At 44.6% G+C, this 26,265-nt stretch overlaps 2 protein-coding genes across 3 annotated transcripts in view; both read left to right on the top strand.

Moving 5' to 3' along the window:
* Positions 1 to 14,818, top strand: part of braf (B-Raf proto-oncogene, serine/threonine kinase) — a 33,557-nt gene extending 18,739 nt beyond the window's left edge. Inside the window, exons 10-20 of one of the 2 annotated variants that reach the window (XM_084910491.1) lie at positions 1,715 to 1,834; positions 2,940 to 3,076; positions 3,155 to 3,272; positions 3,910 to 3,994; positions 4,122 to 4,298; positions 4,383 to 4,429; positions 4,896 to 5,014; positions 5,337 to 5,468; positions 6,376 to 6,510; positions 8,141 to 8,294; positions 11,421 to 14,818. In XM_084910491.1, the coding sequence (XP_084766617.1) occupies positions 1,715 to 1,834; positions 2,940 to 3,076; positions 3,155 to 3,272; positions 3,910 to 3,994; positions 4,122 to 4,298; positions 4,383 to 4,429; positions 4,896 to 5,014; positions 5,337 to 5,468; positions 6,376 to 6,510; positions 8,141 to 8,294; positions 11,421 to 11,443 (1,247 nt within the window). In that variant the 3' untranslated portion in view covers positions 11,444 to 14,818. The remainder of the gene's footprint in view (positions 1 to 1,714; positions 1,835 to 2,939; positions 3,077 to 3,154; positions 3,273 to 3,909; positions 3,995 to 4,121; positions 4,299 to 4,382; positions 4,430 to 4,895; positions 5,015 to 5,336; positions 5,469 to 6,375; positions 6,511 to 8,140; positions 8,295 to 11,420) is intronic. The other variant, XM_084910492.1, reaches the window with a different exon arrangement.
* A 120-nt stretch (positions 14,819 to 14,938) lies between these two features.
* On the top strand, positions 14,939 to 25,607 carry LOC146368953 (interferon-induced protein 44-like). Its single transcript, XM_084910493.1, has 9 exons — positions 14,939 to 18,091; positions 18,177 to 18,225; positions 20,021 to 20,537; positions 20,961 to 21,009; positions 21,169 to 21,364; positions 21,439 to 21,591; positions 21,680 to 21,851; positions 23,567 to 23,667; positions 23,765 to 25,607. Exons 3-9 carry the CDS (start codon positions 20,066 to 20,068, stop codon positions 23,957 to 23,959), a joined length of 1,338 nt encoding a protein of 445 aa, XP_084766619.1. The 5' UTR covers positions 14,939 to 18,091; positions 18,177 to 18,225; positions 20,021 to 20,065; the 3' UTR covers positions 23,960 to 25,607.
* Positions 25,608 to 26,265: the final 658 nt, after the last annotated feature.

Consider the following 26,265-nt stretch of genomic DNA (forward strand, 5'->3'; position numbering starts at 1 on the left):
GCAGTTTTAGATCCTGAAACTAATCTGGCAATTCAATTCAGTTTACTTTACACTGCACGAAATCACAACAGTCGCTATGAGCAAGCACTTTGGCGACAGCGGGAAGGAAAAACTCCCTGTTAACAGGGGCGGGGCAATCTGCTGCGACCGGTTTGGGTGAGAGAAGGAAGACAGGATAAAGACATGCTGGGGAATGAGTGGTGTTCAGTTATTAGTCGATTACAAAGTGCAGTCAAAGGCTGTATCCCAATTCAGGGTCTGCAGCCTTAAAGTACGCAGTCTCAACGATCCTCGAGGGCCGCGTACTCAAAGACCGCTAAGGCCGGAAGTGCGAGGCTTGTGAAATGGGACGATCTAGCCTCCATCACGCTGCCCAGGTTGCCTAGTAACCATGATACTAACAGCTGGAAACGTGTCATACAGCTTTGTTTGACAGAAATGAAGGAGAAAATCTTCTGTTCATTTGTTTGTTTGTTTCTACATGAGCTTTGATCATTCTCTGTAAGATTAAGCTCAGCTATTGAACGGCGTATATTTTAAAGTAAAGGCTTTAAAACCAAGTTAGTACAAACGTCACTGATGTCACATGACTTTGCCGACATGTGGCCAACAGGAATGTTTTAATGATCTTCGTTATTAAACATTTGCACATAAATAAGTGACATAATATTCAGTACTTACTTAAAGTTTACTCTTCGGCCGCCCCTCATCCGCCGTTTTTTTCGGCAAAATTATCCACACCCACCGCCGCGCTATGCATTCTGGGATATGTTGGGCCACGAAGTCTACACCGCCACGTCCTTAAAATTCAGGGAAATGAAGGACGCATTTGAGGGCCGCATTTCGAGCAGCCTTTGAATTGGGACAGCCTTCGTCGCGTCGCTGTGACGTAATCGGCCTTAAAATGCGGCCTTTAAGGCTGCAGACCCTGAATTGGGATACAGCCGTTGTCTTAAGTTGTCAGAGTAAGCAGTCACGTGAAGCTAGCTACAAACATCTTAAGCTAACCCAGTGTTTCAGCTACACATGGACACGAAAGCTGGAAAAAAAAATTCTGTGATAAAAGAAACAATACACGAAATATATGCTGGAAGTAACACACAGCTGCACACAGTGTGTGTCAGAGGAAGAGCGCTGTGCAGTAGTTTAGTATTAAAAACCTGTGTGAGTCTGTCTGTGTGTGTGTGTGTGTGTGTGTGTGCGCGCTTCAGTCAGATTGCAGAAGCTACTAAACTATATGAATAAAGTCAAGTTAGCAGAGCTCTCGTTATCACAGCGCTGCCACAGAGGACAATGATCAAGTTTTCCATTAAATGAATGATCATGTGTGTGTGTGTGTGTGTGTGTGTGTGTGTACATGATCATATAATCCTTGCGGTGATTTTATTGTGTTCATTACTTCTGACTGCAGACAGGTTTTGGTTTTGCTGCATGAGAGCAAACATCTGCTGACGTTTACTGCAGGTGTACGCGTCATCCAAAAACTCCACAACAGTCGATCTCTAACCTGGACCCTCACAGTGTGAGTTACCATGGAGATGTACTCGAGTAAAGAGCCAGTGGACTTCATGGTAGAGGACGCCCAGAGCAAACCCTGGAGCCACCCTGACTGACAGCTTATAGCTCTGACTGTGTAGCCATAGTTAGAGCCTAGTTAGTGACAGGGGCGTGTTGAGTAGCAGTGATGGTCTGTCTGTCTCTCTTTGCCCTGCAGCCCCCCCGACCCACCCCGCCTGCTGCTTGAGGAAGCACCGAACACGGACCTCAAGCCCCCTCCTATACTCCTATCCCAATGACATAGTGTTTGATTTTGAGCCCGAGCCCGTTTTCCGAGGTAGTTAGGCCTCTGTGTTCCTGTGTTGTTCTTCCATTCACATACACACCCCACCCACATCTCCACCTCAGCCCCGTCTCCCTCCACACTCTCTCTGTTCTTTGCCTTTATGCCCTCACATGCTTCTTCAGCCATACACCTCACGGCGCAGTACCACACGCTGCCTGCTCGATGGATAGCGGTTTCTTTGATGGAGGCGCTCTTGTGTTCAGTCATTGGTTAAAAAGAATGACATGTTAATCAGAAAGCCGCCTCTTGATGTTCACTGCAACATCTTGTTAGCAGGCTGTTAAAATCAGTTTACAGCTGTTACATAATAACAAAGAGTCATATTTGTTTCCCAGTTTTTCTTTTAATATGTCGTCTTTGTAAGATTTCCAAAGCCTCCCAGCTTCATAACTGAATCATGATTTTGGTCGACATGAACGATCCATTGATTCGTTTGCAGGATTTTTTTTCCATTTCTATTCAGACATCACAGCTAACTGTAGCATCTGTAGCTATTGGATATGAAGCCATTGCCTGAACTGGCAGCTGTTTGAAATCAAAAAGGTGTTTGCTAGTGTCACAAACATAAAACGCCTCCATGGGGCAGAGTGCCAGAGTACGGCGTAGTCTGTGCCCTCCTTTGACTGACCAAACAGGTCTGCACACTGATTGGCTCGGATTAGAAGTAGCAGTTTTGTATTCTTTGCTTTTACTGTGAAGTCTGTTTTCAAACGAGCTGGCTAAAAATGTCGGGACGACATTTTTGTAGTTCTTTCAGGACCTCTGAATCTTAACTTCAGGACCCGTCCAGAGAAAAAAAGATGATTACGTATTCGAACCTTTGTTTTGGAAGAATCGGTGACAAAAATATCAAATCTGTGACACAAACAGCTGCCATCCAGCCAAGCACGCCCTCACCTGTCCTGTACATGTGAACACACACACACACACACACACACACACACACACACACACACACACACACACACACACACACACACACACACACTGATGCTGAAGCCTCAGTCTCTTTTTTTCCCTTCCTGCCTTCTCTGTTTTTGACAAGTCCCTCACTTCCAGACCTTTACCTTTCACTACTCTTTATCTTCTTCTCTAGGTTCGACCACAGGTCTGTCGGCCACGCCTCCCGCCTCTCTGCCTGGCTCTCTGACCAACGTCAAGGTCCCACAGAAGTCGCCGTGCCCGCAGAGGGAGCGCAAATCGTCCTCCTCGTCCGAGGACCGCAATAAGATGGTGAGTGGCGTCCGCAGATGCTAGCGTTGTGCTGCGTCTCATTGTGTGCTCGTGCTGATCGAGTGTCCTGTATGACAGAAAACCCTGGGGAGGCGGGACTCCAGTGATGACTGGGAAATCCCAGAAGGTCAGATTACTCTGGGTCAGAGGATAGGCTCTGGATCTTTTGGAACTGTCTTCAAGGGAAAGTGGCACGGTAAGACTGCGCCGTGCCGTCACACCCCACGCTCGGCAAAGACACTTACAGAGCGCCGTCTACATGCCGCAGCCTGCCTGCTGATCGTGTTCATACTTTGATGAGCAGCGTGTACACGCCGCTTCCTGCATCAGTTAGTCCTGCAGGACCAGCAAGCGGGTTAAGGTCAGGGACGAGTTTGAGTCGGCGCTCTTTCTGGGGTGGAACAGTTTCCATCAGCTCGGGGTGAACAAACTGGATAAACCTGCTCGCCACAGATAAAAATGAAATTAGTTTTAATTGAAAATGATTTGGAATAAATAAAGCAGATTAGAGCTTCTGGGCTCGTGTAGCGTAAAACGGGCTGAGCGGCGTTAGGACCGAACCCATCGTACAGTCATGTCTGGTCTGTTTATGCTGTTGGCCATGAAAGCGGTCTGATGTCGTTATGAGGTGCAAAAAGACAAAGAATTAGCTATTTTAGCACCTCGCTAGGCTGTTGTGTGTTGCCAGGCAACATGATGACCTTTTGTGTTGTGTATAATTTAGCTTCTGTAGATATAAATGCTAATATTAGATGTTATTGACAGATTCCATGTGTTATAGTAAGATTAGTAAATTAGCGTCATCTTTAATCATTTTGTCCCCGGGCTCTCAGGTGATGTGGCAGTGAAGATGCTGAATGTCACCGCTCCCACGCCACAGCAGCTTCAGGCATTCAAGAATGAAGTGGGAGTCCTCAGGTAAGCCCCGCCTTCTCCTTTGTGCACCAGCGCGCTGCTGCACGCTGCAGAACGTCGCCTTACTGATGCATCCTGCGTCATCAGTGTAAACCTGCTGTAATTTGAACACGTTGTGTGTTTGCACCAGGAAAACGCGTCACGTGAACATCTTGCTCTTCATGGGCTACACCACCAAGCCCCAGCTGGCCATCGTGACCCAGTGGTGTGAAGGCTCCAGTCTGTACCACCACCTGCACATCATCGAGACCAAGTTCGAGATGATCAAACTGATCGACATAGCCCGACAGACCGCTCAGGGCATGGAGTGAGTAACCTTTCAAACATCGAGCGCTGTCAAATTCCACAACGAGTGCCGTCGCTCTAATGACGCTTTGCTCTTCACCTTCAGTTACCTGCATGCCAAGTCCATCATACACAGAGATCTGAAGAGCAACAGTATCCTTTTGAATCAAAGTCATCGGGTGATAAGCTGGACTTGGTGCTACAGGAGCGTAAGCAGGACCAAGAAATGCTTCATTTCAGGGGGAAATAAGAAGAGCACACCTCACAGCAGGTATGGACCTTCCCACGACCCCCGGCCCAGACAGAGGGAGTGCACCAATATATCAAATATGATATTATTACCATTCATCCACCAAAGTGATGGGATCAGAATGCAGTGATTGTCCAATACTGCGTAATACTACAACACTGCAAGACACACGATACAGAATATCTGGAACTGAAGAAGAAACGATGCTTATTGATTCGCTGGATTGTAGCATCCAGCATGTGTGTGTCGTTATTGTCACGTCAGTGTTTTGGTTTTTTGTCATTTCATGAAGGATCAAAATGGAAAATCCATATTGGAATATGAAGGAGCTCAGACGTAGACGAGCGTTTCCTTGACCCGTTGTCCCAGATATTTTCCTCCATGAGGACCTAACAGTGAAGATCGGGGACTTTGGTCTGGCTACGGTGAAGTCCCGCTGGAGTGGCTCCCACCAGTTTGAACAGCTTTCAGGCTCTATTCTTTGGATGGTCGGTGTTCGTGTCCTACGAGACACTTTTTGTTTTCCTGTCATTCTTTCCATCTGATGTGTGCTCTCTAAATGTGCTCATGCGTTATACCAGGCGTGCTGAGGCTAATACAGCAAGAGTGAGAACGCAGAAGTGATCAGAAATGCAGATCAGCCCATTCTCACCCTGTTTGGGGGAACAGACTATTGCAGGGAATATGAAAAAGAAGCGCCCCCCCTTTCATTGCCATAATATTGATTTGAGTCTTTTGTAGACGTTTCCTTTCAGTTCGACTGAACAAGCAGTGAATTATTGACGGTCAGTGTAACTTGTGCTTCGTCAGGCTCCAGAGGTAATCCGGCTGCAGGACAAGAACCCCTACAGCTTCCAGTCGGACGTGTACGCCTTTGGCATCGTACTCTACGAGCTGATGTCAGGAGCGCTGCCCTACTCCAACATCAACAACAGAGACCAGGTGAGTGGATGTGATCGCGGCCCCACTGCTGCACTCGCTCCAACAGATACGGTGCCGTTAACTCCAGACTCCGCCCCATTTTACCTCTGGTTCAGCAGTCAGACTGAACCATGTTTTTGCTGCTTTAACAGGTGCATTTCCCCCAGTGTGGCATTAACATGTTAAACGGCTTTTCTGTCGGGTTTTCTACTCTGAGCACGTTACACACCATGCCTCATTCATCCAGTCATACGAGTACTTTCTACTTGGGGTTGTTATCTTGCCCGAGGATATTTGGCGTGCAGAAGGAGGGATTGAACCCCAGATGTTTAATGTTTGGGGAATTTCAGCCAGTTTTATACAAAGTTTCCATTTTCAGAGGCTGAAAATAAATTGGACTGAACATCATTTTAATAATGTTTGGAATATAAATGGTGTTTGCTGTTGAATGGGTGAGATGCTCTGCCAGGCCTTTAGCTGGGTTTGTCTTTGGTTCATTATCCATCCACTGTGGGGCGCTGTTTGACTGGTCTCACATTCGGCTGAAGCTGAGCAGAGTAAAGTCCTGTGCACGTCACACTTCATGTGCATGCACGTACCGTCACATGGTCTCAGCAGGTGTTACGCGTTGAATCGTGAGCTGTTGCTTTCTTTCTCCATATTTGTTTCCCATCTTTCTGCTGCACGGTGTTTTCAGGCACCAGGAGGTTTTTCTTATCCAAAGAGTTCTGTGATCCTCTTTAGCTGTGTAGATGTTGCAGAGCTGGCTGACACATTTTGTCTTTGGACCTCATATTTAAAGTTTGAGACCAAATTTGAACAAATGCCAAAAACACTTGGAATGAGCTGCAGATCTTTGATTTGTCATTAATGATGAGGGAGCAGACCTCAGAAGTTCGTTTCACGACTCGTTCTTTCTGTTCCGTAGATCATATTCATGGTGGGACGAGGTTACCTGTCCCCTGACCTCAGCAAGGTCCGCAGCAACTGTCCAAAGGCCATGAAGAGGCTGATGGCTGACTGCCTGAAGAAGAAGAGAGAGGAGCGGCCTCTCTTCCCTCAGGTGAGAGCCCACACTGACGCTTTTATACATTGAGAGGAAATAATATTTACAGTAAACTCTTTTTCTTTTTTTTTCCCAAACCCTTTCAAAAATCGCTGAGACACGGAGACAAGGGACCAGATTTGAACTTAATGATAGGCACACATGTGAAACAAGTCAGACTGGGTCGTGTTTCCTACTCTGGGCATCCGCCCATAATGTCTGGGAGCAGCTGCTGGCCTGTTGGGACAGGAATGCGCACTTGATTCATTTCCTGATGCTCCGTGTGTGGACTGCATGCTGCTGGAATAGATGCACTTCAGCATCGACCTGCTCAAATATTTCAGCACTGATAGAGCCTGTTTAGCAAATACACAACACAATGATCAGACTTAGTACATCGACAAAGGGATTGGTAAGCCTCCTTAAACGGATTCGTAAAAAAGGTCCAAACATTTCAGGAGTTGTGTTATTACTGGTGCAGACGGCACAGACTTTCCCAGCTTGCAGTGATGAAAATCACCCCTAACAGTCCAGGGCAGAGCCACGGCTCTGTGGGCGTGTCACATACCTGCACAGAGCTCCGAATCCCCATCATTTCCACACATGGGGAGCACTGACGTGTTCAGCACACTGTGGTGTTCTGTATCATACAATCAGACGGGGAGCAGCACAACCAAGCAGGCGGCGTGGCACAGGCTGCTTTCTGTGTGAAGGAGCTTTGGGTGACTTGCTCATAGGGGGTCATATGATTGTTGGGTTTTTCTCTGTATCTATGAAGCGCCTTGAGGCGACTTTTGTTGTGATTTGGCGCTATATAAATAAAATTGAATTGGGTGAAGCACACACAAGTTTAATGAATAACTGTTAAAAAAAAAAAGTAAAAGGGTTTCAGGGGCATCAGCCTGGTTCGAGCTGGCCACATGACGTGTGTGCATTCATATTCATACAGTTTTTCTAGTCTCACTGACAAACGTCACGTTTTAAGTTTTATTCAGGGCTCTGCTGTAAACATATCTAGAGCATCCTGTAGAGAAAGGCTGGGGTTTGAACACCTGCAGCACTGTGCCAGGGTTCGAGGCACCGGGGAAGTTGCCCATACTGGAGATGTGCAATAGCAGAAGGAGCTCTATAAGGAATGACGTGACTCCTGGTACTGAGTCCATGTAACCAGTGGGGGAAAAGCTCCTCTGTTAGAGAAGTGATTAACAACTAGGTCACAAATGCAGCACACTGCTCTCACACTCATCACATCCCAGCTTCTCTTTAAACTCTAATGGTCTTAATATTTGTTATTTAACAACAGTTTAGTGACGTTTCTCTCCATCAAATCCGACTCTTGCTGTCCTGGTGTTCACCTCCAAAGCCCGTCAGCTAGTGGCAGCAAACAGACATGGATCGTTTCAGGGTGGAAGCTCTGAGTTTGGTGCAGAGTGAGCGTTCGCCCTTACTCCCTAATTTGCAGCATTTTGGATTTCTTTACTTCCTTCTTTCTGACAGTTGTTGCGTTGCCACCGATGGCCTCAGCAAGCAGCTGCAACCACAGAAAGCAGCTGAGCTGATGTAGTCGCTCGTTTCTTGTGTTGTGAGGGAATGGTGATCATACCATCCTGACTAACGACCCCTGTGCCTGTGTTGTGTATTTCTTCAGATTTTGGCATCCATTGAGCTGCTGGCTCGCTCGTTACCCAAAATCCACCGCAGCGCCTCGGAGCCTTCGTTAAACCGAGCTGGTTTTCAGACAGAGGACTTCAGTTTGTATGCCTGCGCCTCACCTAAAACCCCCATCCAGGCCGGCGGTTACGGTGAGTTATTTTTCTTGGGAACATCGCTTCTCAGCATCTGGAGCGGCGAAATCTGGAGCACGCAGTGACAGTAACAGGAAGTGGTAGTGTAGCTTTTTCATCACATACACCGTAACTACCTCTAATGAATGTGCCTTATCCCCAAACCATGCTTAGTGCATCACATCTCATCTTTCAGTGTGTTGGCTTGCAGAATATTTCTTGGAACTGAATTTCCACTTACCGTATTCTCCGCACTATGAGGTGCACTTAAAATCCTTTAATTTTCTCAAAAATCGACAGTGCGCCTTATGTACAAATTCTGGGTGTGCTTACTGACCTCGAACCGATTTTATGTGGTACACGGCGCTCAAAAATCTGTCAAAATGTTTTAGTACGACTTTGGTAGCTACAAAGCCGCAGCGCCTGATGGACTGTTGGAGCATTACAGCTACCGTAGTCAGGAGCCTCACGGAGTAATCTGGGTCCTAAACTCCGTCAGTTTCAGGTCCCAAACTCAAACGAACACTACGGCATCACTGAGAGTTAAAAACTGTCTAAATTCTTTCATCTTTAATTAAATCACCAGCGTTGCTGCTTTACCAGGTGTAACAATTAAGTTTAACATCCAGGCATCCATGAAAACAGGATTAGTTAAATTTAACAGATTGTGGATGGATTATCTCAGTTGTTCTCCTGGCTGAAGTTTGGTCCTTTTACAGCATCCTGCCATGGGATTACATTTGTTCCTGACCACCGAGAACACTCACGTTAACTTTTATCGAGTGGAAAAAAGTTAGCATGTTTATATTATGCTAACATAGCTGTGTCGCTAGCGGTCACGTAGCACATCATTATATACCAGCTAGCCAAACTTCAGTAACCCTACAAACGTCACTGCTGTTTAGTTTTCTGTCTTCATTTGTGTTGGAATGATAGCAGAGCTGTACGTTTGAATTTGTTTCCAAAACCCCGCAGTCAGGACATGCTATATTGTATTTAGATAGAAGCTAGCGAGCTAACTTCCTGCTAACTTCTAACTCCGTTAAATGTCATAAATTCTGTTTTCATGGATGCCTGGATGTTAAACTCAATTGTTACACCTGGTAGAGCAGAACGCTGATCATTTTATTAAAGATGAAAGACTTTAGACAGTTTTTAACTCTCAGTGATGCCGCAGTGATCGTTTGACTTTGGGACCTGCAGCGAAGTTTGAGCCCAGACACGGCTAGTGACGTCAGACTTAAAGACCAGATTTCCAAAAGTATTTGCTCATCTGCTTTCTCACGCATATGAACTTGAGTGACGTCCCATTCTTGATCCATAGGGCTCCCTTTGTAGCTATAATGGCTTCGACTCTTCTGGGAACGCACATTGGTGAGGTCAGACACTGATGTTGAACGGCTCACAGTCTCCGCTCATCCCATCTCTTGGGTTGAGGTCAGGACTCTGTGCAGGCCAGTCAACTTCTTCTGCACCAAACTTGCTCATCCGTGTCTTTACAGACCTTTCTTTGTGCAGTCGTGCTGGAACAGTAAGGGACCGTCCCCAAACTGATCCCACAGTTGGGAGGTTGATATTGTCCAAAATGTCTTGGTATGCTGAAGCATTAGGAGATCCTTTGACTGGAACTAGGGGGGCGAGCACAACTCATAATACCCCTTCCACCAACCGTTACACTCGGCAGAGGAGAGGTGTAAATCTAGAAAACATGTAACCACCGGTCTAGAGTCCCGTGGCGGCGTGCTTTACACCCATGCATCTGATGCTTTGCATTGGGTTTGGTGATGTAAGGCTTGGCTGCAGCTGCTCAGCCATGGAAACCCAATCCATGAAGCTCTGTAGGTTTGGACGTCTGCAGCGATTGAGCTCTTGTAGGTTTTTTACCCTACGATATAAAGAAGCCTTCAGTCAGCTGTTAACTATATAAATAAAATTGAACTGACTGTGTAGAAAGTTGGCAACGCCGTGCACTGTGCGCCTCGGCGTCTGCTGTTGCCCCGCGCTGCTTTCTTTATCCTTTACGTGGCCAACCAATTTGGGACTTAGTTGCTGTCCTTCCCAATCGCTTCCATAATAGCAGTAACAGATGACTGTGGAATATTTAGCTACATTTCCCGACTATCGCAGCACCACGCTGCTTGATTTTATACACCTGGAACACCTGAATGCAATGACTCGAATGGGCGAGTGAACACTTTGGCAGTACAGTGTGTGATGCTTTTCTGGGTGTGCAATGACGAGACTGTAATTCGTTCATTGTCTGCAGCGTAATAATAAACCTGTGGTGTTTTGGTGTTTCTGCACACGTTTCAGTCTTTGTTTGCTTTTATTTGTGTCTTACATTATTTACTTACACCAGCTGCCTGACAGCATGATTTACAAAGATTTCTCACATGTTCCTGAGAGTTTGGACCCGATTAATGTTCATTTGACTGCTCAGGCGTCACTCTAATGCAGGTGGCCATAAAAAAAGAAACGGTATCATTACACTGGATTCAGTGTTGTTTTTGACCCACAGCTGTTTCAGGAGGAACGTTTTCCTTTGTGCATGTAGGGATTGTCATTTTCCACCGTCTCCATTTTTACAGGTGAAACCTGTTTGTTTGCACAGCTTCACTTCTGTCCAGCAGCACGAGATCAACGCTGCACATTACACTTTGCTTAATGAAGTAAATTAGGTAGAGTGTATTCCTTGAACGCTGTCGTTCCTATATATTCGCAGCCCCCTGTTAGCCACAGAGCTGTTGTTTCCATCCTGTCACAGAGTGCTGTGAGCGCTCTGTACAAGCTGGAGTCCACGCAGAGTCTCAGGTGTTGTTATTTGTGTGACAGAGTGTCAGGAGTTATTTTCCCTTTGATACAAGTGTTAAAGTTGTTGGATATTCTCAGATTTGTGCATAAAAACAAATAAAAAGAATAATAAAAGGTTTTCTTGAGGCCCTCGCTCGTGGTACTTTGGTACTTGCATCGGTGCAGTAGTCCTTATATTTCCCACACTTGTATCGGGCCTTTGTCACTGGGTGAGTGTTGTTTCATAAAGTAAACGTCACTGGAAACGCACTAACTTCATATTTCCACCTGAAACTTGACACTGCTCTGGCTGCTCTCCACACACCGTCTGTCTTTGTTTCTTTATCTTTTCAGGGGAGTTTTCAGCATTTAAATAAATGGCGGCAGATACCAGCAGTCCATCCCTCGTCACTCCTCAACAGTCTTGTGTCCCTGCGGTGGATTCATTCATTACTGGGAAAAAAAAGAAAAAGGAAAAAAACAATGCGCCGTTTTCTTCCTCCGTCACCTCGAAGAAGGCAGCCTCACTAACAAGAAGCCGTCCATTGGGCAGACGGCAGCAACACACACAAAATAATCAGGAACGACGGAACAACAACAAAGCGAAGACAAAGATATCCGTCCCAAACCGCTTTGAGGAAGACGTGGAAGTAATCGCCTTGCCTGATGGATCCAAGTTGACCCACAGAGGAAAACCATTTAAAGGAGAGCTTTGGATGCGAGTTGTCCGGTCGCTGTTGTGCCGGTGAGGAGGAGCTGGGCGTTAGCCGTGCTGCTGAGCAGAGAACGGGCCTGCGGACCGAGAGGAGGCTTCACGCCGTCAGCTGCTGGAAGGCGTTGGCGCTTCCCTGGGATGGGCTGGAGGAGAAGGATTCTGAAGGACGATGACTTGAAAGAGAAATCTGTTTGTATTTTTTCCATTTGTGTTTTCCATTTTAGCTAGCAGCTGCTGGGAATACTTTCTGTCTTGGATCTTTTAGCCGTTTTTTGTTTTCGGTGTTTCTGGAGTTTGTCTCCAACATGGCAGCTGCTCTCTGCCAGCGAGGCTCTGTCTGGGTTTAATGGCAGGACAGCAAAAGATCTGCACCTCAACCATGTTCTCCATTCCACTTTAAAAGCTTTCCCCCTTTCAAAGGATATTGTGGTCATGTGACAAGCAGCAGAAATGATTGTCTCCAAGGTAACATCAGGTCACAGACAGCCGACGGTTTCAGCTGGACCTGCTCGTGGGGTTTCTTTGCTTCTCATCGTTTTCACAGATTGTTTTTCACACTGCGTGCACGTTGTGGCGTTGCTTTCTTCTCTTCCTGTGGGACCACAAAGCTTTAACGTTGCACTCACACAGACATGTTACCGGCTGCAGAGTTACCTGCTGTTGATCAAGAGTTCTGCGGCTTTGAAAGTTCTGGAAATGTCCTTTAATCCCGGCTTTTACATTCTCTGTACTTTCATGTTATTCCAGGTTTAGATTTGTTCTGCTCTTTGTTTGCCTTCTTCCTGTACAGGCAGGCCTGCACATACTGACTTATTTATGTGACTTTTTTATGGGTTTATTTTCAGGCTTTATTTTTTTTTTTTTACAACCCTTGTTTTAGTCATGTGACTCATATTTGCACTTTGATGGATTGAAGCGAACGAGCGACTCGCCTTTTTGTTTTTGTTTCTTTGTTTCTAATTGAAGAAGCGAGCAGATGGCTCAGACTTCCAGTGAAGCTGCCCTCCGCAGGTGCAGGACTGTAAATATTCATTCGAGGACCGCGTGACGAGCCTGCAGACCTGCCGGCGTACCGCCGTGACGAGGCTCCTGGCCTCACCTCGTGGACTGAGAGCGCACGGCTAGTTGACGTGTCAGACCGAGCGCCGACAGGGCGGGTCTTCGCATCCACGTGTGTCTTTCTGTTACGAATGATGGAAACGGACGTTCCCCGTCACCTCCATGGCTTCCTTTCCAGTGAGTTTGTATTTGTAACGTTGTTTCAGTCGCCGCATCGTGAGATGATCTGCTTTAGAAAATCTAACTAAACCGGCGCTGTCACGTAGCCAACAAACGTGTGAGCTTTGTTTGTTTCCCAGTTTATTACAGAGAGACCGCGTTGTTGTCACCACTTCAGCTAGCTGGACGCTGCCTTTAGTAAAGTCAGGCACGGACTAAACGTGAGCGAAGAGCCAGTGACGGCAGACGAATTGAAAGACTTGATCTGATAAAAGTGAAAGCTTTTCTTGCCGGGTTACCCTGGACGTGGCTGTTTGCTAACACGTCAGCCAAAGCTGCAGGGACAGGACGCATCGCTGAACACAGCATTTGTGTGCAGTCGTGACTGAACGTTGTAGTTACGTCATCAATTCAAGGATTACAGAATTCTTCTGACAGCTCTGCGCATGCACAGTATCGTCCAGCGTCACATCTCGGAGCGAGAAACTGTTCGATTGAAAGGTTCGAATTCAGTGTCCGGCGCTCAAAACTTCCAGAAGCCCAGAACCAATCGTCGATCAGTAACGAGCGCTTATTTACCCGTACCCGCCTCCGTCTGCCGCTTTTAGAGATGATATGTAGAGGTCTTGTTGGCCTTTTTATTAAATGACATATCGTCCTGTCACTGGGGAGGTTTTGCTGCTACCCACGGCTCCCTAAAGCTTTGCCCACAGCTGCCATTTTCTCCAGAGGACTCTTTAAAGTGTCCTGTGCAGGTGATTGTGTCACCAGAGCGATCACTGCTGACAGAGTCGTGAAGATGATGAAGAAGCTCTGGTGTCAGTGAAACCAAACTCGGGTACCCACAGAGCAGGACGAGGTCCGTCTGAATGCTCCAGTTATCAGTTTGAAGCTTCGTCACGCTGCACAGAGACGTGGACGGGTAGAGTCAGCAGTGGTTGCCTTTGAGTCTCGTGCGTCGCGTTACATAAGGCACTAAAATCCCAACTGCACATCAGACTTTTTACAACTTTCCACTCGTCTTGTTCACATGATGCACAGGAGCTGCGTCTCACGGTCTTATTCGGTCACACAGAAGTGAAACTGTCCAACGTTTGGATGGAAAGGTTCTGAGTTCACGTTGACTTAAAGCACCAGAGACATCGGGCCATGGAGATGCTGATGAAGACCGAGTGATGCAGCACCTGAGCTTAGCCTCACCGCACCGAGCACACGGCCGCCTTCCACAGGCAGTGTTAACATCCTCCTTCCTGCCGCCTGCAGAGCTGGGATCGGCTCACGTGATTGAATTCAAGGAAGGAAATTGACGTGTTTTTCAAGAGTGCTCCGTTGGTTTTCCTTGGAGATGGTTATTTTCTATAGGAACACCATGTACATCTGCTCTAGCTTCATAGATCCTGCAGGAGCAAACACTGGACTCTCCGTCTCATGCAGCGCTTTCCGTTAGCCGCCTTCTTCTACTTTCACGTTCCTTTCTTCTTAAACATTCCCTCCCTCACTCCCTGCCTGCACCTTAAACCCAACAATTCCTTTCAACCGAGTACTATCATGTAAAACTTTAGATTTGTTTGTTTTTTTTCACCTGTAAATATTGTACAAAGGAAATACTGTCAGTTTGCTAGGAGGCATGGAGACAACAACTGTACAAACAAAGTACAACACGTTCAAAATAAAGTCACAAAGATTAAAAGACATTTTCATAGGCAAACAAATGTTTGAGTGTAAAAATATTTAAGGGTGTATCATACAGAGAAAGAGCTTAATGTATTTGTTGTGAATATAAAAAACTGATATATTAAAGAAATGCATGAAAACTTTACCTGGTTTTCTTTGTGTGATGTGCTGTGACATCCACAAGGTGGCAGCGTGATCATGACTGTACATCCCACAGAGATCAGAGATCGATACCAAATCACAATAACCTTTCATCAATGCGTTACTTGACCTGTGAAGTCCATAAATGCACATGAATGAAAGCTTGGAGCCTCAGCCAGCAGCTGCATCTCTGAGAAATCACTTGTTCAAAATGATTCAACCCTTTTCCTAAAGCTCCGCCTTCATTTTCAGTTAATATTTTTAATACACAATAAATATGGGCAGTGAGCGCGGTTCTCAGAAGGCCACGACTCTACGATGCATCCCTGTGCCTGAGCTCGACCTTAAACTTCTGCATCACTAACATGGATCCATAAAACCCTGATGAACATTTTTCTGCAGAATAATTACTTCTACGTTTGATGCTTTGAGCAAAACAAATACAGAGTCTGTGTGCTGTGGTGTGTTTTACAAAAGGAACTGTCTGACACCAACTCTCTGCCATCTATAATCCAGGTTTGAGATCCCTTCCCAGACGCCTTAACGCCCACTCACATCCTGGGCCATCTGACCTCAGGAATTCGCATGATAGGGTGGGGCCAGGTTTCACAATGAGCTCACCTGAAACGCTGGCTGATTGGGACCCACACCCAGTTTCACACCTTGGCTCAGGCGATTAGAGGATCATCAGGGGGTCCTTTTGTCCCTCTGTGGGGGGATACTCCCACTAGGTTTATATCTGGGACTCTCCACCATTTGACCTTAGAACTGAAGAAGCTTCTCGGATGAGAGGTGAAACGTCTTCAAGTAACTTAAAGAAGTCCAGACGCTTTTCTTTCCAAGCTCCTTAGACTACAAAAGGAAAGGTGCTGAAAAATCTCCATCTCTACTCAACATTGTGAGCTAATGCTACATCTTTTCATGAATGTAGAATTAATATTCTGCTGCAATTCTTCAGGCAGAGAGGAGTGCAACCAGGTGAAGATGTTCATGCAGAGTGCAGCTGGTTCCAGGTTTAACCTCCTTTTGTTGTTCCACCACATCCCAGTGACTGCTGGTGACCGTGAGGGCCATCTGAGTACAGTGACCTCATTGTTAATGAAACAAGTTTGAGATCATTTGAGATTTCAATTGTTTTGCTGCCGATAGACTCATTAGATCAACTCCAGGCCTCGAGGGCCGGCGTCCTGCAGGGTTTAGATGTGTCAGCTGATTCAAACGGCTAAATGACCTCCTCAACATGTCCTGATGTTCTCCAGAGGCCGGGTAATGTGTGTGTGTTGACTCAGGGTGAGATCTAAAACCTGCAGGAGTTGGACACCCCTGCTGCAGATACTTGCATTAACAGGTGTACATAATAAATCTGTTGGTGAGTGTATAAAAAAAAAGAACAAAAGACAAAGCACAAAATGATGAAAATGGTTCGTTTCAGTCAGTTCAGCTCTGGAGGAAAGTTCATGGCTCCAGTGACATGTTGGTGGGACAGCGGAGGATACTGGGACTCATACTGGGACAGTGAGAGCTCATGGTGTGCTGTGGTGAGCCTCAGTGGCAGCAGTCGAAAGAAGAAATGTGTTAACAGAGTTAGGAGTGACTGTAGTTCAGGAGGAAGAACAGGTCATTAATAATTGGAAGGTTGGGGGTTTGATTCCAGTCTGCATGCCTTATCCTTGGGCAAGATACTAATGTGTGAATGTTAGAAAAGATGGAGGGAGGGGTTCGAGTTGATGGCGTATTCTCCGATTGCCTTTCTTGTAAACGTCGTAGAACAACAGTGTGTCGCACATCGCCGACCAGTGACCACGACTCGTATCTGTGTCCATAAAAATGATTCTCTTCCCTCCAACCCTCTGCACGTCCACTTCACTCTTCCCTTCATAAACCTCTGAGATCTTCCCCTTTTCCTCCCAGTACCTCCACAATACATATCTTCTTATCCACCTTACCTCCTGTCACATGTCAGAACCACCTCAGCCTAACTTTGTCTCGCGCCTGCCCAGCCTGAGCTGTTCCTTTGACGTACTCATTTCTAATCCTGCCCATCCTGCTCACTCTTAACATCTTCAGCTCCGCCTCCTGTCTTTTTGTCAGTGTTTCCAAACTGTCGCTAACACTGACTGAAGACAAACCGCCACCTTCAGTAGTGACAGCAGTTGAGAGGAGCTCGTTACCTCCAGACGTGTGGTGCCACACAGCAGGAACCCAAGTCAAGTCCTGCCCCCTGAGAAGTACAGATAGCTGACAACTGAGGGAAACTGCTGATTGTTCCTGGGTGGTGAAATTCAAAAACTGCATGGCTGCATCACCGATGACTAATCCCGGCGCTCTTCTGAACAAACTTGTCCCGGACATCAAGTTGTTCATTGATGAATCAGCTGCAAAAGTGAAGCCGTTCCTCTGTTTCAGAGACTTTGAGAGATGCCTTCATTTCATCTCTCCTCGACTTTTGTCTTTACTCTGTCATCAGTTAGCCGACTGCAGCTGGTCCAAAACGCTGCAGCACAGTTACTGACTGGCCACATCTCCTGCACCAGCATCCTCACACTGGCTGCCAGATAGTTTTCAAATTGATTTTAAGATTTTGTTATTCATTTTTAAGGCGCTGCACGGGTCAGCAACCTCATACCTTTCTGATCTTTTGAATTGGTACACTCCTGAGGTCACTGAGGTCTGCAGATCAAATGCTCCTAGCTGTCCCGAGGTCCAGATTAAAGCACAGAGGAGCCTTTGCTGTGACCTCAGGACCTCCCCAACATTGGACACTTTCACAGCCCGTCTGAAAACCCACTTTTATTTTTCAGCTTTTAAATCAGAATGAGTTTGTTCTACTTTTATTTGCCTTATTTCTTACTGAAATCTTTTCATTTTATGCTTCTTTTCTTAAATTTTGTCATGTCTTCCTTTGTTTTTATCTCTTTTGATTGTCTTAAATGTACAGACCTTTGGTCAAACGTTGTTGTTTTAAATGTGCTGTATAAATAAATTTGACTTTGACTAATAATAACTCATAATTAACTGCAGAGTGTTGTACAAACACAAAGTGAGTGAAGAAGAAACACTTGTGGGAATCCCCCAGCAGCCTCGACCCACTGAAGCATAACTAAGGGAGGATCCAGGGTCAGCTGACCCAGCCTAACTGTATGCTTTAACCCTAATCTTTAAACTAGAGAAGTCTTTGTGTTTATCGAATCCAAACTGCGAGCTGGTTTCACAGACGAGGCCCCTGAAAGCTGAAGGCTCTGCCTCCCATTCTACTTTTGAACACTAGAAACCACCGGTAAGCCCACAGTCTGCGAAATGCTTCCAGTTTCATTTCTGGCGGCAGACTGCTTCTCACATCTGTACTTCACATCTGTCCACAGCGACATCTGCGACAGCTGCTCACGCTCCCTCATCTGTCTGGACCAGGAGGTAAGACTGGAAGTAACAAAGAGCTGCGGCCGTTTTTTAAATTTGCCTGTAAGATTTTGAATGTTTGTTTGTTTTTTCTTTATTGCAAAACAAAAAACAAACAAAACAACAACACAAACCAGAGAACTGTAAGAAAGTTTAGTTAGTGTAAGTTAATCTAACGGAGACGTCGTTTCGATAATGAAATGCCACATAAATCTGTTAAATCACATTTGGTGCAGTTAGTGAGCTGGGTGTGGTTCACTCTTTTCAGGAAATCAGACGTTATGGTGCTGTGCTTGTGCCATGTGACGCCACTGTGGTGTTCGCCTTGTTTCTTTGTTTCTTTTTTCAGTCTTTCTCTAAATCTATCATCTCCAAAGTGACCATTTAGATTTGGATGCATTCAGATTTGCTTGTTTAACAAACTAAAGCAAAATGTATTTTCACGTATTTGAACTTTCGGAATCAATATCACAGAAACGAGTGAGCGATGTTTTTGTTTTTTTCAGCTCCGGTGTTGCGCCAAAAACTGATTTCCAAGGTCTCCGTGTGTTTTTATGTGTAACATCTTTACGTATGTTGGTCAATGAGCAGAGTTTACAAAGGGCTATATATAAAATTTAAAAAATTACCTGTTTTTCAAGTATCCTTATGTTATTGTACCTACATTATAACCAATCCGGTCCTTTTTGTCCACAATGGTTCGGTAAACATACTTTAAGTATGTTTACCGAACCATTGTAATATTTGTGTGTTTCTGCTGTCCTCGTGGCCAGATGACCTTTTTTAAAAAGACATTTTTAATGTCAACGAGGTTTTTTCTTTTACTGGATAAATAAAGGAAACATTAAAGTCACGGTCAAAAACTTCTACCTTGTTACAGGAATGTTTGTGGCTCAAGATGACTTGAGCCGCGTTTCACATATTATACACCAACAAGTTCTTTATAGCAGTTTAAATACAAGCAATCAGTTTTGGCACAACACGGCAAAATAAACTTTAGTCTGACTTTGATCGAAAGAACCGATAAGAGTTCGACACATGTGCTGTAACCATGGCGTTATTTCTGTGCCTCTATTCCGAGCGCACGTTAAAAAAAAATGCAGGCGCAAATGTTGCATTTTGAGAAGAAATTTATTTTTGCGCGAATTAAAGTTTAATTTGAGCGAACAAAATTCATGCGTGCAAGAAATGTATTTCACTGTTTGCTATTATCCACATCCACGCACAATAACAGCCGCTCCCGCTCAGATCTCTGTGTGCTCACAGACATCTGCAGACCCGCTCTCAGTGTGTCGTGCGCGCTCAACTCTCTGTACACCCTTAGAAGTGTGCCACAAAACCCACCAATCACAGACTTGGATGCAATAATTCTGATTGGCTGTTACGGTCTCCAATCAGCTCGCTAGCTACTGCATTCCGGAAGCACGGTCCAGAATGTAGCTAAAGCCAGTGGAGTGGTTTGGTTTAAACTAGATTAAAAACCAATAACAGTCTCAAAAATATATTATTTATATTTTATATTTAAAATAAAATAATGAAACATTCTAACCGAAAATGGATTCTTGAAGTGTGAAATTATCAAACAATTTTGATGATAAAGACAAAATGCAGATAACTAAAAGTCTTCTAAAAGATTCAGTGCGCTACACTGAGACCTAAGAAGGACATTATTAAATAGCTCTCAGAGGCAAATGAATTGTTGTGGTGCTATTTAAAAGGAATGAGGCAAAGAAACTGCACTTCTTTGTTTTTAATTATGGAAATATGACTCGATGCAGTAACTGTGGATGTGTTTTCATTGACTCCACAGATTAAACAGTATAACTGACTCAGCTCAGAAGATCATTTTTCCATCATGAATGCCAAGCTAACCAAAAGCAGGCAGAGAGCCATCTGCTCTGAGCTGGGGAGAGTCAGGCTGCAGCTGCTGTACAAGGCCAGCGTCCACGGCTTCACCGGTGCAGCATTTCACCAACAATGTGACCACCGCTCTCCCACTGTGTCCGTGGGCTACAACAACTCTGGTTTTGTGTTTGGAGGCTACACCAAACAACCCTTTAATCAGTCTGGAGGGTTTGTGAATGATGATAAAGCTTTTCTTTTTACCTTCACTGGAGAGCAGCTCCTCAAGTATCCCGTCACTGGTCCTGGAAATGCAGTGAAAATGATCGGAAACTCTGGACCTCATTTTGGAGAAGCACTGGTTCTTGTCCATGGAAGCACACCAGTAGCGTACAGCAGTCCAGGAAATTATTACAACTTCACTGCTGCAGAGATGCATGGCAATGATCTCAACCTGACGGAGTGTGAAGTCTACCAAGTGGAGGGTAGGTCCACTAGTTTGGTTACTGGCTGTCTGCATAATTTATCCCAAACATAAAATAACTTAGTTATAATAATAATAATAATAATAATAATAATAATAACAACAGGTATCACAAGTTATATTCTTGCCCTCTAACAGGGCTTTAATCATTCCCTCCACCCTAAATTGAACACGTGGTTAAGAAAATAGATTTCATCACAAGCTCATCCAACCAAAATACTGATGAGGTTATTGCACGGCAATGGGGTCCATCTTTGATCTGTCCACAGTATTCAAGAGTATTAGTTGAATTTGAAGGAAACCTGCAAACATTTGCCCCAAACTGCATTCAAGGTCAAGGTCACATTGACGGTTTTGTGATGGATCGTGAGCCGGATGAGCGACTGCAGCACTGATGTCCTGCTTTGTTTTTGCTCTTGAACAGAAAGCTCTGAACTTGAGAGGCCATGGAGGACGATAGTGTGGGAGTCTGAGTAAGTGTGACGGAGCCACAGTCCTGACTTTTGTACAACACACTGATCTACAAACAGCTGGAGGAATATGTTAATCAGTTGGCTGCAATGATATGATATTATATATACTGACACATATTACAGTTGCTGCAAAAGTTCTCCATCTCCTCGTTTGTGCAGGAAGAGGGAGGAGCTGATTGAGAGCATTAAGAGCTACAAACCCACAGTCAGCTCTGTGACCCGGGCTCGGGTTTTGCTCATCGGACCAGTCGGAGCTGGAAAGTCCAGCTTCTTTAACTCTGTCAACTCTGTATTCAGAGGCCACGTCACCAGCCAGGCCATATCTGGCTCCTCCTCCACCAGCCTCACCACACAGGTGATTGATTATTGTGACTGATTTCAGTGGTCCCCTTTCTGTGCGCTGTGCTCTAATCGCTTTGTGTCCAACAGTTTCGCTCGTACTCTGTGAAAGCCGGGCGTGAAGGGAAACCTCTGCCGATAATCTTGTGCGATACCATGGGGCTGGAGGAGAGCAAAGGGGCGGGGCTTGACATCGATGACCTGAACAGCATCCTCAAAGGTCACCTGCCAGACTGTTATCAGGTGCTGCATTACATCAGCAGGACACTGAATGAATGAAACTGAGATTTGTCAGCAGTCGGCTCAAACCGTGTCTCCGTTCCTCCTCTAGTTCAACCCTTCAGCTCCTCTGCATCCTGAGGCCCACGGCTATCACAACTCTCCTGGACTCAAAGACAAGATCCACTGCGTGGTTTATGTCATTGACAGCTGTAAGATCTCCATCATGCCCACGGGGCTGGAGGAGAAACTGGACGCCATCCGCAGAAAGGTCAACTTAATGGGTCAGTAGAACCGAGTGCAGTCATTACAGCTGTTTTCCTTCTGAATCTCAACACAACATACAGATACAGCCACTCAAAGCTGCGACTTTCAGCCAGAGGTCAGCAGGCCGACTGTTAGTTCTCAGCCACCAATCAGCCGCTGGGAGTCCCGCCTCCTTTCTGCCATAAACACGCCCCTTTCACGCAGAGATGGCGCTTTCTTCAAATAAACTTTGACTTGGATAGTTAGGTATAGGATGAGTCTTTACCTTATAATATAGATTAAATAATAAATACATAAACAAGACTGAATTGAAATTCAACCCTTTTTATAGCTTTCGTTGTAAACCTAAACCAGATATTTTACACTGAAAATCACCAAAAGTGTTTCCAGTAAACAGATTTTCATTCATCCATTTCAATCTAATTTAATAAATCGATACAATTTTAAAGGAAACGAAATACAGAAAAATAATATTCTTCCTCACAGGTGCCAGACCAGATGTGGAGGTCATTTCTGTGACTGGTAGAGCTTCATTTGGTCATTTATTCTGTTGTTTGCGGGCTTCAGACCTCGGTTTGATTATAAGCATGTTCTTCATTATTTCTGTCAGGCTGCAACTTAATATTTTTAATTTATTCTTTAAATTCTTAAATTGTGTAAAGGTCTCGAGCAACTCATAATTTCTCCATATTTTGAGTTTATTATGAGTTTCATGAAGACTGGGACGACATCTTTGGAATGTGGGACAGGACTGAGCAAACAGAAGTAGCCTCATGGTGCCTTCCCAAAATTCGACATTAGAAGACTACCAGATAAATGCAGTCTATACTACTATGTGAATTCCATAAATGTAAGGTTTTCCTAATTAATATTCAGTTTTTGTTGTTTCTGTTGAAACCTTCCATTTGTTTCAACGAGGAGAATAAATGGTCTCACAGTTACATCAAGATTTTAAAGAAGACCAATATTCGGATGTCCGATTGTTTATGAACGCAGCTCTGCGCTGAGCAAACCTTGATAAATTAAACGGGCATGTTCCGGCTTGTCAGATCTTCCCACCCAGTAGAAATTAGTCCTGCATATTTTTAAGTTACACTCTGTTATAAAGGGTTAGGAGTTAGTTAATAATAGTGTTAACATGCTACACAGGTCATGAACAAGATTTTAATTTTAATTTTCATCGTAAGTGGGCTAAAGCAGTTAATTAAAAGTAGTCTAACATAAATGTAAATGCTGTAATTTGATTATTTTAATAAACATGTAACTTGGATGGATTCGATGCCGGTGTGACCACAGTGCACAGTGCTGTCGCTCACAGTGCTCCAAGGGACACTCAGGGAGTTTGTGCGTTCACTCAGACACATGAAACATTAGAGGGAACATTGGTGCCAAGTACCGTAGGAATAACTCTTATTAACCCGTATTTGTTATGGACAAACTATGATTAGTATAGAAGTCCTATAGCAGAGCACTCTTTGGGTTCAGATCTGGAAGGTCATTCCTCTCAGTCACACTTTTCCCCCCAGATGAGAGCGTTCCCATCCAAAGACTCCAGGTCCTCTGAACTGTCATTAAGCACACAACCATGAACACGTATACCCACAGTGCACACACTGGTGCATCCTCCCTCCTCACCAGAGAGATGAGATTCTATTATAATGATACTGTGATAACTCACTATGTCAGAATCTGTGGCATTTTGGAAATGACCTTCCTGCTCATTTGTTTCCAGGTATTCCTCAGCTGGTGCTCCTCACTAAAGTAGATGAAGCCTGCCCACTGGTGAAAGAGGATGTGAGAAACATTTACAAGAGTGGCTACATTAAGGAGATGGTGAGGATGCTTCTACAGGGAAAACAAACGTTTTTTAGTAAATACAAATAACTTTGAACATGGTAGAATTCGCCTTTTCTTGTACACTGTGATACAGATGCAGGAGGTCAGCTCCCGGCTCGGCGTGCCGTTGTCCTGCATCATTCCAGTGAAGAATTACAGCGAGGAGTTGGAGGTGGACACTGACTGTGACGTCTTGTTGCTCAGCGCCGTCATTCAGATGCTTCGCTTTGTTGATAATTACTTTGACGAGCTCAGTGACCGAATGAGCAACATGCAAACCAAAGAGTAAGAAGAATTTAAGATGGTTCATTTACCTCCAGGTGACCCTGCACAGTGCTAGTTTACTGTGTTACCGGGGTTACCGGGAAGGCGGGAAAGCTTCTTTCTATTTTTGTTTTTCATGAAGAAATCTTTTTGATTAAACTAACATAAAAACATCAAACAAGTATTTACTTAAATACTTAGAGCAATTCTATCAGCTGATTCTGAACCAATCAAGTAAATTCATTTCACCAGATTCCACTAAATGTAACATTTGACATTTACATTGTTCTTGTGTAACAAAATTACACAGAAAATCAGAAGAAAACAATGACATCAAGGGTGTAGTTACAATATGCATTCCTGTTTGGAAAAAGACAAAGTTGCTTGGCTTATTTAGTGAGCTCATGAGACGCTGACAGATTTGACAATTTAAAATATTATTTTGTGATTTTTCAGTCAAGAAAATAACATTATTACACTTTTAAGACACGTCTTATCAGAACAGTGGTACTTTGCTGTTGACTCGTACATATTGTTCTGGTGTTAACATATAACTTTCCAGCACTCCCTTCAGTTTTTGCCTGCTGCACTATACAGACACACGTGTTGGACCAAAGCTCTTAATCTTTGAATTCAGGTGTGTAAAATCAAGCATCTGCAGTCTGCCTCTGTGGAAGAGTGAGTTACAGTCTAAGTCTAAAGAGCTCGAGTGTGATACTGTGTATGTGACGTTTCACACTTTACTGTGTAATATAATTATATTAAAAAAATGTGTTTGCAAAAATGATACAAACCTGTTCACAGACCTGCAGCAAACTCTGGTTTCTGATCCTGATGTTTGTCACACAGTTTGCGGCTTGTTGTTTGTAATCAAATCAAAATTACTGTAAGTCAGATACACAAAGTCCAATCTGGCCTAGACTTCCTGGTTGATGAGAGTCCTGAACACATGCCTGGACACTTAGCGCGCCACCTATTGGTATATTTGATGTACTCCTCACACGTTGACGCATCAACTGAGTTTTTATTCAGCAGCGCACTCTGGTGGCAACGCAACAAAAGTTGTCGCTTTGGTCCACAAAAAGCTTAAAAGGCAATGAAACTTGTTACACATCTCAAATGTGATGAATGCAGTTGTTAAGAGGCCGAGTCTTGGTACTTGCATATCTGCACTGGCAGTTGAACCGGGGGTTCAATTTCCCGACAGGGAGCCACGAGCTGCTGGATAGCGTAGAGATAAGACTACACGCCTCTGGAGCAGGAGGTGTAAGTTCAGTTCCCACCTGGGTGTCTGTATCCAGTAACTAGGTACAACACACATGCTACGGCAAGGGGGAGCCAGGACGCCAGGTCAGGGGGAGATATCATCACCCCCACGCGACATCGGTACCAAGGTACGGATTCATGGAAGGACGAGACGGTGATCATGGTGGTGATCATGGGAACTCTTTCGATTCGCTGTTCAAAAAGCCAGGATGATGGTGTCACATGAATGCAGCGTCGTCATTGTGTTTCTTATGCTTTGTTTTGATTCCTATTTCTACTTCATGGTTGTTCGTGTGGTTTCGATGTTTCAGTTTTGCACTGTTCTGGTTCATTATATTCATGTTGCTCCTGTATGCCTCCAGCTACGCCTTTTGGATCTGCAACAATAAAGGTTGTTGAGCATTTTGGCTTCGTTGTCGTGAATCCGAGTCGCACAGTGTTCCCGTGAACTCTGCAGTGATGATACACTTGTTTTTTTAAAATAGAAATTTCATTAAGTTTATATTCGGTTAGGTTTCATATGTTCTCTGACTGGTAACTGACCATTTATGACTTAAAAGGACAAAGTTACGTCATTTTAAATATGAGGATCATTTGAATAAATCAGTAACTGCCTAAAGCCTAAAACCCACGGCCATCAAATGTTGCATTTGGGCTCCAGACTTTCTCTGCTGAGTGTAACCTGTAAACTCTCTTCATCCATTGTTTGTGATGTTTTTCTAAATCATGGAAATAATTCTGTCATCATCAAACCCACTTTTTGCATCAGGGTCTTTTTGGGTCTCATAAAAGGAAAAGCAGTGAAAAAGCACCAAACACAAGTTCTAAACTTGGAAAAACTTCAGATATTTTGTCTGTTTAATTTGTCAGGAGATAACAAAGATAAAAACGGCTGCAATTTATAAACAGTCAGACTTTTGTAAAATTCCTTAAATTTCAGCTGAAAGTCTGATTTGATGATTTCAAATCCTCGGAGGTGAAATCTGTGTCACTGTCTGAACGCCGATTGGTGCAAATGCCAAAACATCTGGAGTTTAGTTTGAATAAGTGAGCCAGCATGCACCA

Source organism: Perissodus microlepis, chromosome 17, assembly GCF_051167445.1.
Source record: "Perissodus microlepis isolate ML-2025 ecotype Zambia chromosome 17, ASM5116744v1, whole genome shotgun sequence".
NCBI classification, from domain to species: domain Eukaryota; kingdom Metazoa; phylum Chordata; class Actinopteri; order Cichliformes; family Cichlidae; genus Perissodus; species Perissodus microlepis.

Coding starts and splice junctions, on each gene's coding strand:
- LOC146368953 (XM_084910493.1), top strand. CDS start 20,066: ATGAATGCCAAGCTAACCAAAAGCAGGCAGAGAGCCATCTGCTCTGAG. Junction 20,538..20,960: donor TGAAGTCTACCAAGTGGAGG/GTAGGTCCACTA, acceptor GCTCTTGAACAG/AAAGCTCTGAACTTGAGAGG. Junction 21,010..21,168: donor ACGATAGTGTGGGAGTCTGA/GTAAGTGTGACG, acceptor TCGTTTGTGCAG/GAAGAGGGAGGAGCTGATTG.